Source organism: Daphnia pulicaria, chromosome 6 (genome assembly GCF_021234035.1).
Source record: "Daphnia pulicaria isolate SC F1-1A chromosome 6, SC_F0-13Bv2, whole genome shotgun sequence".
In the NCBI taxonomy this organism is placed as follows: Eukaryota; Metazoa; Arthropoda; class Branchiopoda; order Diplostraca; family Daphniidae; genus Daphnia; species Daphnia pulicaria.
This window is the reverse complement of record NC_060918.1, coordinates 4,545,192-4,561,573: the sequence shown is the minus strand read 5'-3', so window position 1 is coordinate 4,561,573 and position 16,382 is coordinate 4,545,192. Positions and strand designations below refer to the sequence as shown.

The 16,382-nt window shown below is 38.3% G+C and overlaps 3 protein-coding genes across 7 annotated transcripts; 1 reads left to right on the top strand and 2 right to left on the bottom strand.

Moving 5' to 3' along the window:
* Positions 1 to 709: 709 nt before the first annotated feature.
* LOC124343978 lies at positions 710 to 5,152 on the bottom strand. The gene is made up of 5 exons (XM_046797376.1): positions 4,830 to 5,152; positions 4,225 to 4,307; positions 3,748 to 3,816; positions 3,567 to 3,663; positions 710 to 3,485 (listed from the first exon to the last, which is right to left on the bottom strand). Exons 1-5 carry the CDS (start codon positions 4,882 to 4,884, stop codon positions 2,536 to 2,538), a joined length of 1,254 nt encoding a protein of 417 aa, XP_046653332.1. The 5' UTR covers positions 4,885 to 5,152; the 3' UTR covers positions 710 to 2,535.
* LOC124343975 (vacuolar protein sorting-associated protein 52 homolog) lies at positions 4,013 to 15,670 on the top strand. Of its 2 annotated transcripts, XM_046797372.1 has the most exons (16): positions 4,013 to 4,023; positions 10,673 to 10,900; positions 10,953 to 11,221; positions 11,290 to 11,404; positions 11,490 to 11,626; positions 11,691 to 11,793; positions 11,884 to 12,061; positions 12,130 to 12,383; positions 12,454 to 12,608; positions 12,671 to 12,761; positions 12,820 to 12,868; positions 12,934 to 13,109; positions 13,176 to 13,353; positions 13,442 to 15,177; positions 15,237 to 15,418; positions 15,488 to 15,670. In XM_046797372.1, the coding sequence occupies exons 2-14, from the start codon at positions 10,766 to 10,768 to the stop codon at positions 13,705 to 13,707; spliced, it is 2,106 nt and encodes a 701-aa protein (XP_046653328.1). In that variant the 5' UTR covers positions 4,013 to 4,023; positions 10,673 to 10,765; the 3' UTR covers positions 13,708 to 15,177; positions 15,237 to 15,418; positions 15,488 to 15,670. The 2 variants fall into 2 exon arrangements, with proteins under 2 accessions (XP_046653328.1, XP_046653329.1); XM_046797373.1 differs by lacking the exon at positions 4,013 to 4,023 and having other exon boundaries at positions 10,828 to 10,900; positions 11,048 to 11,221; positions 11,290 to 11,405; positions 11,482 to 11,626.
* Positions 6,078 to 10,646, bottom strand: LOC124343972 (DIS3-like exonuclease 2). Of its 4 annotated transcripts, XM_046797366.1 has the most exons (13): positions 10,349 to 10,645; positions 10,000 to 10,273; positions 9,877 to 9,930; positions 9,376 to 9,798; positions 9,054 to 9,311; positions 8,759 to 8,991; positions 8,520 to 8,690; positions 8,248 to 8,458; positions 8,007 to 8,183; positions 7,430 to 7,939; positions 7,176 to 7,366; positions 6,914 to 7,106; positions 6,078 to 6,839 (listed from the first exon to the last, which is right to left on the bottom strand). In XM_046797366.1, exons 2-13 carry the CDS (start codon positions 10,117 to 10,119, stop codon positions 6,636 to 6,638), a joined length of 2,745 nt encoding a protein of 914 aa, XP_046653322.1. In that variant the 5' UTR covers positions 10,120 to 10,273; positions 10,349 to 10,645; the 3' UTR covers positions 6,078 to 6,635. The 4 variants fall into 4 exon arrangements, with proteins under 4 accessions (XP_046653322.1, XP_046653324.1, XP_046653321.1 ...); XM_046797368.1 differs by having other exon boundaries at positions 8,007 to 8,167; positions 8,445 to 8,458; positions 10,000 to 10,646; XM_046797365.1 differs by having other exon boundaries at positions 10,000 to 10,645.
* Positions 15,671 to 16,382: the final 712 nt, after the last annotated feature.

The following is a 16,382-nucleotide window of genomic DNA, read 5'->3' as shown; positions in this document are numbered from 1 at the left end:
TCGTAATCGTAATCGTACGTCGAGTCGTCGACAATCAAAACTGCTCAAGACTCAAGAGAAAGAGTTCAAAGATAGGGTTATTATTATTATTAAAATTTCTTAATCGTTGGGGAGTTTATGTGCTCATTAATGCACATCTTGTCAACGAGACGAAAATCAATAATGCGAATGATCTGGCGTAATAACTTATTATGTGGATTTAAACTTACAGACCCCTACAGGAATTTTTAATAAAATTCATTACCTGGAAAATGTAATTAAAATTAAATTAAATTAAATTAACTCTTCTGGAATTACGCGTTACCGGTAACACCCAGATTGGTTGTGTAGAGGATCAATTATTAAGATAAGTATCCACCCATATTCAGTCAAATAGTACATAATCGTCAATTTAAATACTAACCGCAGATTGGTAAAGGGTTAAAAATGGTATTAGTCAAATAAGCATCCATTTAAAGTCTATACAATACTTAATTAGCGTTCCGCTCATCTTCGGTGCTGAAACTGTGTTGGCCAGAATTCTGGGTGTCTTAGTTGGATCTCTTTTAGGGCAGAGACTTCGTCGGGACTATCCGACTGCCGATCCGCTTGTTTGCGGAGTGGAACTCTATTGAAAGAAATCTGTTTCCTGCTGGATCTGATGATTCGATTTTCTGCGTGCCTTTGCACGCGGGAAAAAAAAGTTGGGTTTCTTTTATTTTTTGGGGGGGTCCCTGCAGTAGTATTTATGTAGACACTAGGAAAAGCGCTCCTTGTTGAGTCTTACTCGGATGTCCTCGAGCTTAAATATGTGGGAGGGGAGAAGGGTGGACAAGTTTTCTCCTTGCTTTAGCTGTGAATACATATATTTTGCGGATATTTTGCAGTTTTTCCTGTTGCTGCTACTTAATTATGTCGGATATTTGACTTTAGATAAATGAACAATGTCCGCAAGGCACTAGTACATCATTTGGTGTTTTAGGATTTTCGAAATTCCGTAAATGCACGTTAATAGATGCCGTGTATCAATTATTCCCTATGCAATGTAAATACTTTCCCGGTGGACTATAAGAAGATTGAATTTAACTTCAATATTTGTGAAATGAGTTATCGATAATCATGAATCTTCCTTATTTGGAAAATTGAATGATACTTCATCTCGTGAAGACCAAGATATCATGCAAGTACATCTTGGTCCAAAGAGGTGCATTACCTCAGTCTTCCGGAAGATAAGTATTGTCGATACTCAATCCTATTTTCAATGAAAAATCATGTGCCTTCTTATATCTTATTGCCGTCAAAAGTGCAATGACTTGTTAACTAGCGAACTGATTGCATTTATTTATGTGCACCTGCAAAACTATGAAATCTTTATTGCACCAATCGATGGACTACTCCGTTGTAGACATTGTTCATTTTTCTATATTTACATATATAGAATAAGTTGATAGAATCAGAAATCTAGAATAAGCAGCAACAGTAAAAAGGCAAATTATGTCAGCTCAAAATCTCAACCTAAAAGCCCCCCGTATCCGTGACAAAGCCAATAACATACTGGCATATGACAACTGGCACATGAATTGCATTTTTTCCTTTTACTGCTATTAACTTATACCATAGATGACTTTAGATAAATGAACAATGTGCACTTAACACTAGTACATGAGTTGGTGTGATTGTGTTTTCATACTTGTAGGTAAGCATTGATAGTTGCCACATGCACTTTTATTATCTAGCTTATGCAAATCACTTACCGGATTGCTATAAACATACAGATATTCTTTAGGTATTATTAATTATACCCTTTAATGCGTGTCGCGTTTTATCCGGATTTTGGTTCTACTTATGAATCCTGATGGCCCTCACATTCTGATAGAAATCGGATGATTTCTATTTCAAACTGAGGACCTGAATCACTATCAATAGCAGATTTATTCGGGGCGACCAAGCACCATGCAATAAACTAAAAAATTCATGATCTCTTAAGGGGTATTACTAAGAAATGTACAGTGGCTTCATAACTAGATTGCACACTGTAGGTATCGCATGCATCCGCGCAATTACGAAAACTGAATTACACCAATTGATGTAATAATTCGTTGAATACATTGTTCATTTTTCTATTGATACATCTCTGGGACATGTTAATAGCAGCAACAGGAAAAATGCAAATTATGTCAAATTTCGCATTTCTGAATCGTTCTGAATGCAACAATCGCGGTACATAAATCATTAACATGAAAAAAAACTGCATACAGCTAGAAATGGTCAACAGTTTATTTACGTGTATCTTTCACGTGTTTATAGCTACGAGATGCACACCACGGTAAGTGAACGACAAATAGTAAAATTTAATAAAGTGCGAAACTGTTTTTTATCTGCGCAAAAACTAAATAATGACGATTCAGACCTATTGTTTTCAGGACAATAAAATTTTGCATGATGGTTCAACTGTCCAATATTTTCAATCATGGAAAGAATAAATCCCATTAAGGATAAAATATTATAAATCATTATGACGATTGAATAACTTTTTCCCCGTCTATCATTAACCAATTATTCGTTGATAATAGCAGACGATTTGATGACTGCTGTTCGCTGTTTATTTTGCTTCCGGATGTTGTGAATTTTCTTACAGGGTTTCGTAAATTCCAATTTTACCTGCTCCGTTGCTAGTATCCTTTGCTCATGCTGTCCATTTCCAATTAACGGTTCGTCACGCTTCGATTTGTCACTGGTCGGGGGTGATATTGAAACAGCGACGAAAGAATTGCGTCTAGATGTCGGATTGCTACCATTGTGTTTTAGCGAAGCAATTTTCTTCCAGAAATTCGGCCCCAGCAGACTACTTGGCCCGGGTTGACTAGTGGTATTGTGCACTTTATGGTACAGGAACTTGGGATGACTTTTAGTGACTGGCGTTGAATCATCCAGTGCGCCACTTTGATTTTGAGAAGCCAAATTCTTCAAGAATATTTTGGTCGTCTTTGCTTTAGTTCGTTTTTCTTGTTGCTGGTGGCCTGCTCTGTTGGCGAGGTGTTTCAATTTAAGCGGCATCATGCGGCTGAATTTCGTCAACTTTTTCAGCTCTTCTTCGATTTCGTTGAGTCGTTCTTCAAAATTCTTTTCTGATCGGAGCTGCTCTGGCTGATTGATTGGACTTGATGAGGACCCATATCGCCCTTGGACACTTTGTTCCATCTTCGATTCCCCGGTTTGTTTATTATTCTCCGAAACCTCCAATTGCGGGTGAAATAGTCGAGGCTCTTTAGGAACGGTGGAGGCGAACAGGACGTCCCTCCATCGCTGGAAAGTCGTCTCCAATGAAGGAAGAGGTGAGATATCGACGTCGGCACTAGTTACGTTCGAAAGAATGGTCATTTTGTCATCGGGTACGTCGTTTCTCTTGTCTCCGGGCCTATCCAATCTTTTATTTATCCAACCTAATTCACTGCGAGTGGCATCAATCCTTTGAGAGTAGGCGGCATTGTTCGCTTCCAGAGTTTCTAACCCAAGAAACAAACCCACCCTCAACGTTAAAACAATATTGGCTAAGAAAACAAAATCGCCTTCTTATAATACAGTACCCAAGACTCGATGGATCTGTTTCCAAATAGCCGGATGTTCTGCTATTTTGACAATGAGCTCCAGAACTTGTTCACTCGCCTTAGGATCGATTAATTCCTAGTTGGGAAAATATTATGGCGACAATGAAATATGATGGCGCTTTTAAAATATTCAACGTGAGAATAAAAACACTCCAGATACCATTGCGTCGAGTACAGCGCTTCTCCCGCCTTGCGAGTCTAGTGCTTCATGGTTTTTCTCTAGCGGTGCCTTTTGGGAAACAAAAAAAAAGAGTGAAGAAAGAGCCTTTATTGACATTCGAGATTCATAGTCGAGATGACGGAACATGCAAGCAACGAGACGCGTGGGAATACAGACAGCACACTCTGGCTTCTCCGTTACGTAATTTCTTTATTGTCTAGTTTTTTTTTCCCATTTATAATATTTTCCTATCATACATTTTGTGGCAGCCAAAATGTCAGAAACCAATGTTAAAAAAACTCTTGTTCCTTTTTAGAAGAAATATTAAAATGAAAATAAAAACTCTTGTCGACAATCCTGATCGACAATACCGATGCTTGACAAGTATTAACAATCAGAAGACCATTGAAAGTTGGCGAAGACATACAGAAGCCGCGGTAAAGAATATTGAAGTACGTGACTACGTGTCGAGTATACCTTCGGGAGCGGTGAGACTGTAATAGTAGAGTTGCTGGCGAAGCCCGCGGCCGACTCGGGTGTTGCAACATGGTCAGTGCCGCCTGTATATAGCAAAATTATTACGAATATGTTTTTTTCTCTTTTTTTCTTTAAACTAAACGTTTCTTTTATAATCGAGTCGATTTTTTTTTATCAATCCGCATCACGCTAGAGCGTCAATCCGTATGGGATTCCAGACTACGTATGTTTGTACCGTGGCTTTTTAAAACAAATCACTTTTTATAGCATAAATATTTGACAGAGTTTTTTTTTATGTGTACAGATGGGAAGTAGACATAGCCTATGCGACAGCATTTTTTTTCGATTTGTCGTCTTGTATAGTAGCAACGGTAATGACACGTGTCAGAAACACGCAAGTATATAGTTACAGTAGCTTTTTCATCTGGATTACAACCCATACACGAAACGGCACAGTGAATTAAAACCAGAAAGAAAATCTATTTTTATTGATGCAGTACTCAGTTATGATGAATAGTTTTACTTAAGATGCTTTAATTGAGAGGAAAATAAATAAACTTAAAGATAATGCAAAATTCAACCAATTTTATTGATTTTCATTTTACCTGATGAGGTGATCAGCAACACGACGATGACAATTAGAAAACGCGCTGTTTTCATCGCCGTAATTTCACACCAAAGACTTTGATAATACAAAAAGATGAGATTGCCGGATATGTAATAACCAACGGTCGAGTGGACTAGACGTCGGACAAGGAAATAAAGACCTATACAGGCGCGGTCAGCTTCTCTTTTACCTTCTGGATACAAAGTCTCAAGATGTTCCGCGTCCAGCGGATGTTATCAAGAAAAAGGCGGTTTCTGAAGTGCGCGCTTGCGTATTCGATTGATGGCAATCGGGCCATTGCACCTTTTACTTCTTCTCCTTCCTCTTTTCACACTCTCAAGCGTATCTATCACTAAGGGAAAGTATAAATTCTAGCGAGGACGAGACTATGTGATCGTCGGGGCGAAGAGTAATTTGTTTGGCATTGATTTTCCGCGATTCCAATTTCTCGCAATTTCTAAAACTTGTGAATAAAATTTTTTTGATTTCTATTTGGATGATTTTCTCGATAAAAAATGACGAATCGCGGCGAGCAGAACATTGAATCGATGGCCGGGGAGATTTCGGGATAGTGAAAAGAATATCGCTTCAAGGCAGATGCACAGCAGCCAAGATGGCAACCTCGTTAAATATCTCATCAACCGACGGAACGGAAAATTGACGTTCAAGATGCTGGTAATGGTATGTGGCGATGAAGGTGACGATTCCCATTACGAATCGATGCGTAGACGAGGGGGAAGGGTTTAACGATCCCGACATCTTTTTTCCTTTTTTCCGCTTAAAATAAAGCTACTGTGTATGATGACACACGATCTCAGTATCAGCACTCATCAGACTTCGCGAAGACTCATTAGTCAGGAGTAGAAAATCCCTTTCTCGCCGTCTCGTGATGAACCGCGTCCACTTTCTGACCCTCAAGTACAATGCGCAGAACAATAACAACAAAAATCTGACGGAAGGACCACGGAGAAATGGGGAGCGATCGAACGGCTTTCTTGTTGACCAGCGTTGATTAAATTTCTCCCCTTGTTCACCTTGGAATGGTCGGCCCATTGCCAACAAGAGAAAGAATGGTCGATGGGAAACACACGCACAAAAGGAGGAATCGAGAAGGCTGGAAAAAGAGACTAACCACGCCTCTACTACGAGATTTGAGGTCACAAACCAATTAGTCGTTGGGTCAGTTCAGGAAAGAAGGCGGTGAAATGTTGGATACATTTCAAATAAACGCTATCGAAACACAGGGTCCTTCAACAAAAGTGTGTATTGGTTAGCTTGATCCGAATTTTTCCACGAATCTCCTTACAACATTATGAAACATTTCATATGGACGATTCAATACGAAATGTTATTAACTTATTATGTTAAGCACTTTAAGCAGTTAACAAGATTGTTAAGTTCAAAATTTTAGAAGGTTGGAAAAGTCTTGGCGAACAAATCGAGGACAACACAGAACACAGTGCGAATCCCCCAAAAAAGTTGCGTCAATCACAAAAATCCGCAAGTGCCAAATTGTTCACTTTCTAAACAGCAGGTCACAAGGAAATCAAAATAGGAGGTCAAGAAAAAGTGAAAAACAGAAAACAAAATTCAATGCAACTGGCCTCCACGAGACAAAATTTCAGTGTGACGTAGAAATTCTGTGCGAAAAAGAAACGAACGCTCCTCTTTAGTTGCCGACAGGAAGACAAAAATAAAAAAGTAAGAAAAAGAAAAAAAAGAGAAAAAACAAAAACAAACAAGGAAACAAAGAAATTGGAGCCAATCTTTAAACCAAATGTTCTTGGAGACGACTCAAAGAAATTTACTGCACGTAATTTGGTCGCTGCAATACCAGAGTGAAATCAAGTTTGTCGTTTTCAGCATGTGGAACGAGAAGGATCTCTAAAAGACTGAAAACAGAGATGACTTGATGAGTTGGCTGGGAGCCAGGCGACTCGGGATCCCAAACTAAAGTCAACTTCCCAATACCGTTGTACTTCTCGTGTGTCATCTTCAATGGTAGTTTCTAATAGTAAACATAAACCCAAAAGCGGATTAAACGAAAATGCTAACCTTTTTGCCAGTAAAAATTCAACTTACCTCTATGTAGAGGCGGCGAATAATTCCCAGATAGATTAAGACAACGTCAACCGAATGGTCAAGCACTGCCAACACAATTCCTTTGACCTCGATCGAACCACTTTTTCGGATCAAATTAGCCAGATGAAGTTCAGAATGGGTTTCTTGGAGAGCTTTGGCAGCTAATTTCCTTGAATTGCAATTGTCCAACAACCTAGGAAGACAAAATTATTTGATTGACTTAAATGATTCTAAAGTTTACGTGAAGGTACGAAAGAAATACCTTTTAACGACACTTTGCTCCCAGTGATCCAATGACTCTTGTTCCAAAGCGGCATCAAGCAAGCGATGGACAAGGATATCTGGATATCTGCGGATGGGTGATGTAAAGTGAGTGTAGAAAGGCACACTCAGGGCGTAATGCCGAAATTTTTCTTCTTTCTTGACAACACCGGAACATATATACGAGGCGCACTAAATTACAAATATTTATAATTTATTAACCATTAGACATTATATAAGAAACAAAATGCTCACCTTCATTGGTTTTGCCAATAGATTGGATATCACAAGATTTCTTCCCATTGATATTGGATCGCTACTCCCTTGACCGTAGCGCAACAAAGATTCCTGCAGCGTCGCGGAACTAGTAACATCGAGATGAATGCCGATTGTTTGCAATGTGTCGGCCAGTTGCTCTAATTTATGACCGGGCGGTGGCGGATGGGAACGAAGAACGGCTAACGCAGGGAAAACCCCGTAAATTTTCTCGGCTACGCGCATGTTAGCCAACAACATAAACTCTTCGATGAGTCTATTCGATTCCTTCAGTTCGTAAACTCGGAATCCGATGGGGGTTCGAGTCTCCCAATCCATGCTGAACGCCAAACGAGGCAGGTCGATTCTAAGGGCACCTTGATCCACACGTTTCTTACGCAAATAACCAGCCAATTCCTGGAGTACTAAGATAGTTTCGCGAATTTCAGCCACCGAGTAAGGTCCCTTGATCTCCGGACAATTAACAATTTCTCGATCTTCGATAACAGCCTAATAAAAATTTTGATTTGTTTTAAAACATTAAAGAATGTTTGGCAAAAAGAATTTATGCACTAACCTGAGCATGGTCATAGCTAAGTTTCACACACGAACGAATAATTGAGCGTCCAAACCATTCTTCCAAAATTTCGCCTTTGTCATTTACAATCCATTCAACGCTGAAAGCCAAGCGATCCTCTCCGGGGTTTAATGAACAAACGTGCTCGCACAATACGGACGGCAACATTGGAATCACCTTCAATTTTCAAAAACATTAAAACACTATAAATGTGATAACAATTAAATGCATTAACTCATACCCTGTCGACTAGATAGGTGCTGGTGGCTCGCCGAGATGCAATTCCGTCAAGAACAGTGTTGTCTTGAACAAAGAAGCTTACATCGGCAATATGAACGGAGACCCGATACAATCGTGTAATCCCATCATCAGCCATTTTGAGAAAACGACCAGAGACTGCGTCATCAAGATCACGAGCATCCGCTGGATCAATGGTGAAAATACACTGCTCTCTATTAAGGGGGAAAAAACATTATAAAAAATTGAAAATGAGGATGAAATGTGTTAACTAACCTGAAGTCTCGACGCTTTTTAATTTCTTCTGTTGGTATACTCCATGGGAGTGAAGGAAGGTCATCGAAGACTTCTTGGGGAAAATCACCATAGTCAACCTCGTGTTCGAGTAGAAGAGCTATTGTCTCTGCTTCGATATCACCCGATTTACCAATAAAATAACAGAGCGATCTAGAGAAAGAAAATGAAACTATAAATCACAACGCTTAAAAATGTGAAGTAATAATATCCTTAATTACCCTAATGGATGATTGACATCTTCCCACGAATCTATACGAGCTAAATAGAGCATATTGGGTTGTAATAAGCAACTAGCGAGTTCTGGCGCAAACGGAATTTTCAAACGAGGGATACGGTGGTCTTTGGGTGCGAACAAAATCCAACTCGGTAATGGTCCGGATTGACCGTAAGGCCATTGTCTCAAACTGCCAATAGCACACCTTGAGTGCTTTAGCTCTTTGATGAATACAACCTGTCAATTAGAAGCAATAATTTAAAACATTTTAAAACACTTCATGAAAATGACGAAATTACCTTGGCAATTTTTCTTGGGGTATTGACAATATTTGGGTTCTGTTGACTATTTTCATCAATTGTTCCAGCCGTATTTATGTGTGATTTATTCTGTAAAACTACGCTTAAAGTTTCTACTTGAACGGTGGTAGTCTTCGTTAAAGAATCCTCAATTGTACATGATGCGCTTAATTGTGCGGTGAGATTTTCAACAATGACATTTTTCTTCTTTCTTGGCCTGCGAGTTCTTTTTCTCTGCTCTTCGGCAGGATTATCCAACTAAAGAAAGCAATGAGTTTCTAAGTTATTATCTTCAAGTACATAAAAAAAATAAAGTATTTACGTTAGTTACATTTTCGGCCATTGTTGAAGGGGTTTTTAGACCGCTTTTGTCTTGCAATTCTGCACCAAGATTTAAATTTGAAACATTTTCCATCAATTTCTTCGGCTTTTTCCTATTTTTTGGTCCCAGGGTTTTCGCGCCCCTAACTTCACGTGAAGCGGCTAAATCTGCATCCACACACTGAACTTCCTTTTCAGTCACTTTTGAAATATTTTCTTTGAGTTCACTGGCTGCAGCCAAATTTTTTGGAGTAATAGGCTGTTCGTTTTGCTGAATGTTTGGTGAACTCGGACTCTCAGCAAAACTTTTTTCACATTCTTTGTTTGCAGTTTGTGTTGGCAGCATCTCACAAACAACAATATCTCCATTAAGTGCTCTGTTTCTGTGCAAAATTCCTTCAATCAGAAAATCTTCGGTTCCATCCTAATACCATTGAGATTTGTTCAGTTAGTTCTTTTGAATATCAAAACTTGTGAAAACAAATTTGCAAGCAATACTTACAGGTGCAGAAATGTATGCCTCTTTATAGTTTTTAGGATTGATTCTTAAAACACCCTATAAATACAACAAACACAGACAGTTAAAACATTACATCAATTAATTCTGAATATAACCAAAACCTACTTCAAAAAGGGACTCATTCCGTAATCCTTCTTCAACATCCTTTTGGTCCCAATAATTTTCAAAAGTTTTACTACGATTGGGTCTCTGTGGTGTGGAGTTTTTACCAATTGACTTTGCCATGATTAATTTCTTGTATGGGCAGATTATGTATAGAACTTATCATCAATGTAATTAAGAAAATGTAGGAATAAATGCAAATTGGCAGATCAGTATACAAATGTCAGTTATTGCTTTCCCTCTGTTGGAACCCTTATAAACTGGTTACTGACCAGTGCTAAAAATATTGAGTTAAAACCTTTGTCAGAGGTTTGAAAGTCATAATAAATCTCAACACTCGTCAGATTACAACCTGATTAACAGTTGACGAAAACTCTTCCACAAAATGTTTTACTTTCTTGGAAGCATGCAATGAGCAAAGATTCTCACTCTTGTCGTGCAAAAAATAGCCGTACTATCTAGACTTCAATCGTTGCTTGAAATTTGAGTAAAAAAAATAAAAGTTTGGAAATTCAGGGATATTCGGCTGACGCTAATATTTTCAAATGAGAAAGATAACTTTAATGGAAACCCTAATCTCTGGGAGATATTCACAATTTTTGCATCTTACTCTTGCAGTCTTGCACAATCTCTTTGACAACAAGCAGACGATATTGGTCGTCTGCAAACAGCTGAGAGATTTCGTCACGATTCCAGACAAGCCGCAATAACAAGTTTGTGTCAGATTTCGGTTAAAGCCGTTAAAGCTGATTAAAAACATTTAACAGCCATGGAAGATCATTGCGACTCTCAGATAAAAATGGATTTAAAAGTTAGTCTCAAGGACAGCATAATAAAAGAAGCTCTGAATTCGGGTGTAGATTTGAGACAGTATTCACAACAAGTAGAACAACAATTACAAGAGGTATACATTTTTGACATGTTATGAGTTCAGCTAACCAACTTCCTCTTTCCAGGTTGAACTAGTGTCTGTGCAAGATTATGTCAATCAGGGAACATCATTAGCACAGCTTCATTCACAGTTCACCCAATGTGATGTCGCTCTTGAAAGAATGGAAGGGCTTCTAAGTACCTTCAGATCTCAACTAGGTGGTTTAAGCAGTGATATTTTACAACTCCAGCACCAATCAGCTCAGTTGGGATTACGTTTGTCTAATCGACAGGCAGCTAGATCCTTGGCAGGACAAATAATTGATGATTTGGTAATTCCTGAAGCCCTGATAAGGTAAAATTACAAAGTACATCTATTTGTCTATGTGTTGTAATTTTTAAAAATTTAACATTCTTGAATAGACATCTACTTGAAACTCCAGTGACAGAGCCTTCGTTCTCTGAACAGTTGATAATACTTCAAGCAAAGTTGGCTTTGAGTGGTGATCACCATCAGAGGTGCAGTAGAGCTGCTCAAGTGAGTAGGCCTAACCATATAGTTTGAGTTTGTGATTTTAAAAAAATGTCTAATATTTTCTACCTAATATTTTATGCATTTTAAGGATGTGGTTCCTGTCCTAGGTGCATTAAGGATTAAGGTGGTTGAAAGACTTAGGCAGTTTCTGCTTTTGAAACTACAACAACTTAGAAGGCCACTTGCTAATTATCAACTACCACAGAATTCTCTTCTAAAACACAAGTAAGCCTCTGGGTTTTCTTTCTGGATTCCAAATACAATTCACATTTATGTTTTGTTTCACTAGGAATTTTTACCACTTTCTCATAACCCAAGAGCCTGAAATAGCTTATGAAGTGAGGCAAGACTATGTGCAGACAATGTCAAAGCTATATTTCTCTTATTTTAAGGTTCGTGTTTTGATTTAAGAAATAATAATAATTTGTTTGGATATAAATTATGATTTTTTCGTCTATATTCTCAATTGTTTCTTGTTCTAGAGCTACTCCACGCGATTACTGAAACTTGTGGATTCAAATAGTGTTAATAAAGATGATGTTCTTGCTTCCGAAGATGCATCGTTAGGAGCGGCTGCTGCTGCCGCCGCAAGGTCCTTGTTTGGAAGAGCCGCTCCTAGTGGGCGTAGTTCTAGCAGTAAATCTACGGTTTTCACCTTAGGTAATAAAATATTCTTTCTTGCAATAAATTTGCTTATTTTTTGCTGTCTTCTTTTTTTAAAATAATAGGAACTCGAATTGAAGTTGTTACAAACTTAGAAGCCCCTGTTCTAGTTCCTCACGCAGCTGCCACTGGTACCAGCGCTGGCCATAAAGGTGAAACGAAATATTCGTATGAAATCGTTTTCCGATCTCAACACTACGCATTGGCCGATAATGCTTGCCGCGAGTATTTGTTCCTCTGTGAATTTTTCCACGTTGAAAGAGCCCCTGCCATGGAGCTATTTCAAGAAGTAATGGGGAAGACCTGCACTATTTATATGGTAAGTTTACTATACACAATGCGCAGCATATTATTCCTTTCTAGCTTCATTTGTTTTTTTTTCTTTTTAGAAATTTGTGGAAGAATATGTCTCGTCTTGTTATGACTCACTTGCCCTTTTTCTTTGCATCCAAATGGTCCAACGTTTGCAATATCTTTGCCACAAGAGAGCCGTTCCAGCTTTAGATTTTTATTACGAATCTCTCGTCTCAACATTATGGCCTAGGTAATAATGTTCAATTTAAATTATTTGTAGATTTTTTAAAATTATTATTCCATATCTCGTAGATTTGAATATTTGGTACAAGCAAATATTCAGAGTGTCCGTGACTGCGATCCATCTAGACTTTATTCAAACATTGATACGCGACCACACTATGTATTTACCTTAAACATACATGGATTAAATGTATAAACTAACGAAAAAACATTAATAGGTAGTGCGCCGATACGCCGAGTATACTTCAGCCATTTCTGCGATTCACGGTTAAACACTTTTTTCCTATTGCATTAATTCTTTTGTCGTAATTTTCTTTATTTTGTATAAAAAGAGCATAACAGTATAACTTCAGCCATGGACTGGACTCCACGCCTACACCATTTACTTTCGACCATGCAAGAGGAGGTTGAAGGCTTCACATTGCGCCTTGCTGCAGCCTTTACTAAACGAAAGGATCAATTAGTAGCCCTAATCAACAACTACGACCTGATGCTGAGTGTGATGACCGTAATATAATTAGATTTTACCGAGTTTCTCAGCTTATGTATTAAAACTTGTTGTCTATTTATTAAGGAGCGCAACCGAGAAGAAAGTCGTGAAGCCGCTCGGTGTAAGGAATTGCTGTCTGCTAGAATTTCGGAATTTGTCGAAGAAATTCTTTTTTTCCATTTTGAGGGACTTGTCCGATTCGTCAAAGACTGCGAAGTCATGCTTACTCGAGGGCTTAACGAAGCGTTGCGGAACGAAGAACGTATGCATCTTTTAAAGTCTTTAATTTTATTATTAGTTTTGTCTCTCGATATATAGAATTGTTCCGTTTCTCTTAAATCGGCTTAAAGGTCGGGCCACGCAAACCATAAACGCTTTCATGGCTGGATGGAAGAAATCTTTGGACGAGATTAACAAAGAAATCTTAAATCTGTTTCCGAATTTCAAAAACGGAACCAACATTCTACAAGCGACGTTGACTCAACTCGTCGAATACTACCACCGTTTCCAAAAAATCCTAACCCAACATCCATTCCGCAACGTTCCTGCTCGTGCTGATTTGATTAACATTCATCAATTAATGGTAGAAGTCAGAAGGTACAAGCCAGCTTTCTAAATTTTAAAGATTTGAAGCCTGATTTGTTGAATACATGTATTAATATTAGTTAAAATGGGAATGACTCGTGAATATTGATCGCTGACTAGTTTAAAGGGAATTCATTATATTTCACAAAAAACGTTCGTTATTTTAATGTTATCGATTTTAGAATTAAAGCTTGAATGGTTCTGAGTAATTTAGAACTTTCTTAAAGTTAATGAGACAGAAAGTGTGCTCTTGAAATGCCAGCAGTAGAGTGCACGTTAATAAACGTCACCAAAAACCGAACAGCAATCCTTATCAGGCGTACGTATAGATAAAATTCGTGCTTTGTATACCGTGGGAGAAACGGGACGTGCAGTTTGGTCCTGGACTCCTGGTACCGGTAGAGTTTAAGTTAAATTCTTTAAAGTCACTAGTTTTAGTACATAAATTCTCATAATCAGCCGAGGAACCGCAAATTACTAAAAGATGGGGTGTTGATTCAGTGCTTCAGTTGTGCTAAATAGAATACAAACTTATGTTATACTTTTAACTTTAAAGAAAAATTAGTTCTTGCAAATCCACTTGGAGCGTATGCAGCATGATAACGATGATAACATGTCTTATGTAAACATTTAGTACGCATTCAGACGAGATACTCTCCGTCGTAGGGTACTTCAAATCGGTTGGCTCAACTCAGTGGTTAGATTCTTTTTCTTAGAAAAATTGTTTATTCTTTATGAATAACGAAAACATTTTCAGTTTGAAAATGGTTTTAACTTCCTCGAAATTTTTCAAATCCCGTAGCCTATATATATTTTTATTTATCGCCACCATCTTCTTTACAACAATCTATTTCACAAATCCTGTAAAAATCTCTGCGCCTGCTGTTGGACAACTGTACACGTCAGCTATCGCCGAAAAGAAGCCTGCTGAAAAGAAGCCTGTCGATACGGAATCACACGACAAGTCAATATTCGACAATTTCGATAATGTGACAGGTGCCGAGCACTTTATTGTACCCAACATTATACACTTCATCCGCTTCCAAACATTCGAGTTGAATTTTGTCGATTACATGGTGCTGCTAGCTGCCATGCGCAATCACAAACCGGATCAGTTTTTCTTTCACACCGATGTGGAGGATGTTCAATTCACAGGGAAGTACTGGGGCTTGGTTAAACAGGACGAGGATCTATGGTCACGGATTAAAGTGTTCTTTCTTGAAGCTCCCGCTGAAATCTTCGGTCAAAAATTGAATGAAGGATGGCGCTTTTACCACGGAAGTGATATTGGCCGAATACATGTTTTAATGAAATATGGAGGAATCTATGTTGACAACGATGCTTACGTAATTCGTTCCTTGGATAAGTATCGCAAATTTGAGTTTGTTATAAACTGGGATGAAAATCAGTTCATGGGAACTCAAGTTATCATCGCACACAAGGACGCCCGTTTTCTCCCACTTTGGCTCGACTCTTATAGGGATTACCGATCGGACAAGTGGTAAACTGATCGTTTACATTATTGCGGTTGAAACGACGAATTAATGGTGTTCAAATTAGGTACTACAACGCTGGAGAACGACCCACTACTGAAATCCTGCATCGAAAACCAGAATTAATTCATCGAGTAAAGGGCGATTTTGGAGCTGCAGTTAATGTTTCAATGCAAATTTATTACAACCCAAAGTTTGACTGGCGCAGTTACGATGCTCTTCACTTGCTTACGAGCCATCGCTATTACCGTAACTTAACTTCATATTCGGCACTAAAACATTGTAATGAAGCATTAAAAAATTACTATGAATTTGCAGTGGATCTACATTTTAACAAGACGCCCGTCTTCGACGAAAACAACATACGTGAATACGAGTACCCCATTGGAGACATGGCTCGCGAAGTTCTCGACAAATTTACTGGAATTATTGACTGATGATGAAACCATATTTAACAATCTCAAACTCAAAGAATACGAATACACTTGACTGAATTACAAATTAACAGCATTGATTAAGTTATTTAGAGCTAAGGCAACGCTGGAGTATCATAACAATTGTGTCGTCTGCTAGTTTTAAGAATCGATTCGAAAAAAATATCGAGTTTTTAGATGTTTTCATTTTTGAATCTAGAATATTTTTTATTTGATTTGGACTCAGTTTCTCATTTATATAGTGTTAGACTATTTCTTTGAATTCCCAGAGTTCGAGAAAATGGAAAGGGCAAAAGCAAAAAAGTATAGATCGAAAAACTAGAAAATAATTATACGCCCATGGTCTAGTGGTTAAGGCGTCGGCATACAAGACAATTATACACACATATGATGAATGGTATAGTGGCTAAATGTGATCACTTATGTTCCCCTTCCATGAACGGCGCTGCTTGGGTCTATAATAAATAAGTTATAACCCTGTAGTTAGCTGTATAAAGGGGACCGCCCGTTAAGAGTGAAGCGGGAGCCTATTAGGCCCGAAAAAATTGCAGGAGGACCCAGACGTAGTGCTTAAGTGCTACAACCAGTCTCTCAACGCTCCGAAGGAGCATGAGCTTGTCTTCGAATTCATCATTTTGCATGATTGAAAAATTTTCATCATTTCTAATCTAAAGTATTTTCTAGTTTTCCTGTTAATATTTTTCTATTATTTCAATTTCCTCGAGGAGTTTACGAAAATAGCCCATCGAGGGTCCTCGTCAGTGGTTCAAATCCTTGGA

Bases quoted from the DNA above. Each gene is read 5' to 3' on its own strand.
- LOC124343972 (XM_046797365.1), bottom strand. From the start codon at position 10,119: ATGGCAAAGTCAATTGGTAAAAACTCCACACCACAGAGACCCAATCGT. The intron at 9,931-9,999 runs GTAGGTTTTGGT...TTGTATTTATAG, and splicing joins GGAATGAGTCCCTTTTTGAA to GGTGTTTTAAGAATCAATCC. The intron at 8,992-9,053 runs GTAATTTCGTCA...TCTAATTGACAG, and splicing joins CCCCAAGAAAAATTGCCAAG to GTTGTATTCATCAAAGAGCT.
- LOC124343978 (XM_046797376.1), bottom strand. From the start codon at position 4,884: ATGAAAACAGCGCGTTTTCTAATTGTCATCGTCGTGTTGCTGATCACC. The intron at 3,664-3,747 runs GTATCTGGAGTG...TTTCCCAACTAG, and splicing joins GCGCTGTACTCGACGCAATG to GAATTAATCGATCCTAAGGC. The intron at 3,486-3,566 runs GTACTGTATTAT...TTCTTGGGTTAG, and splicing joins ACAGATCCATCGAGTCTTGG to AAACTCTGGAAGCGAACAAT.
- LOC124343975 (XM_046797372.1), top strand. From the start codon at position 10,766: ATGGAAGATCATTGCGACTCTCAGATAAAAATGGATTTAAAAGTTAGT. The intron at 11,222-11,289 runs GTAAAATTACAA...ATTCTTGAATAG, and splicing joins ATTCCTGAAGCCCTGATAAG to ACATCTACTTGAAACTCCAG. The intron at 11,405-11,489 runs GTGAGTAGGCCT...ATGCATTTTAAG, and splicing joins GGTGCAGTAGAGCTGCTCAA to GATGTGGTTCCTGTCCTAGG.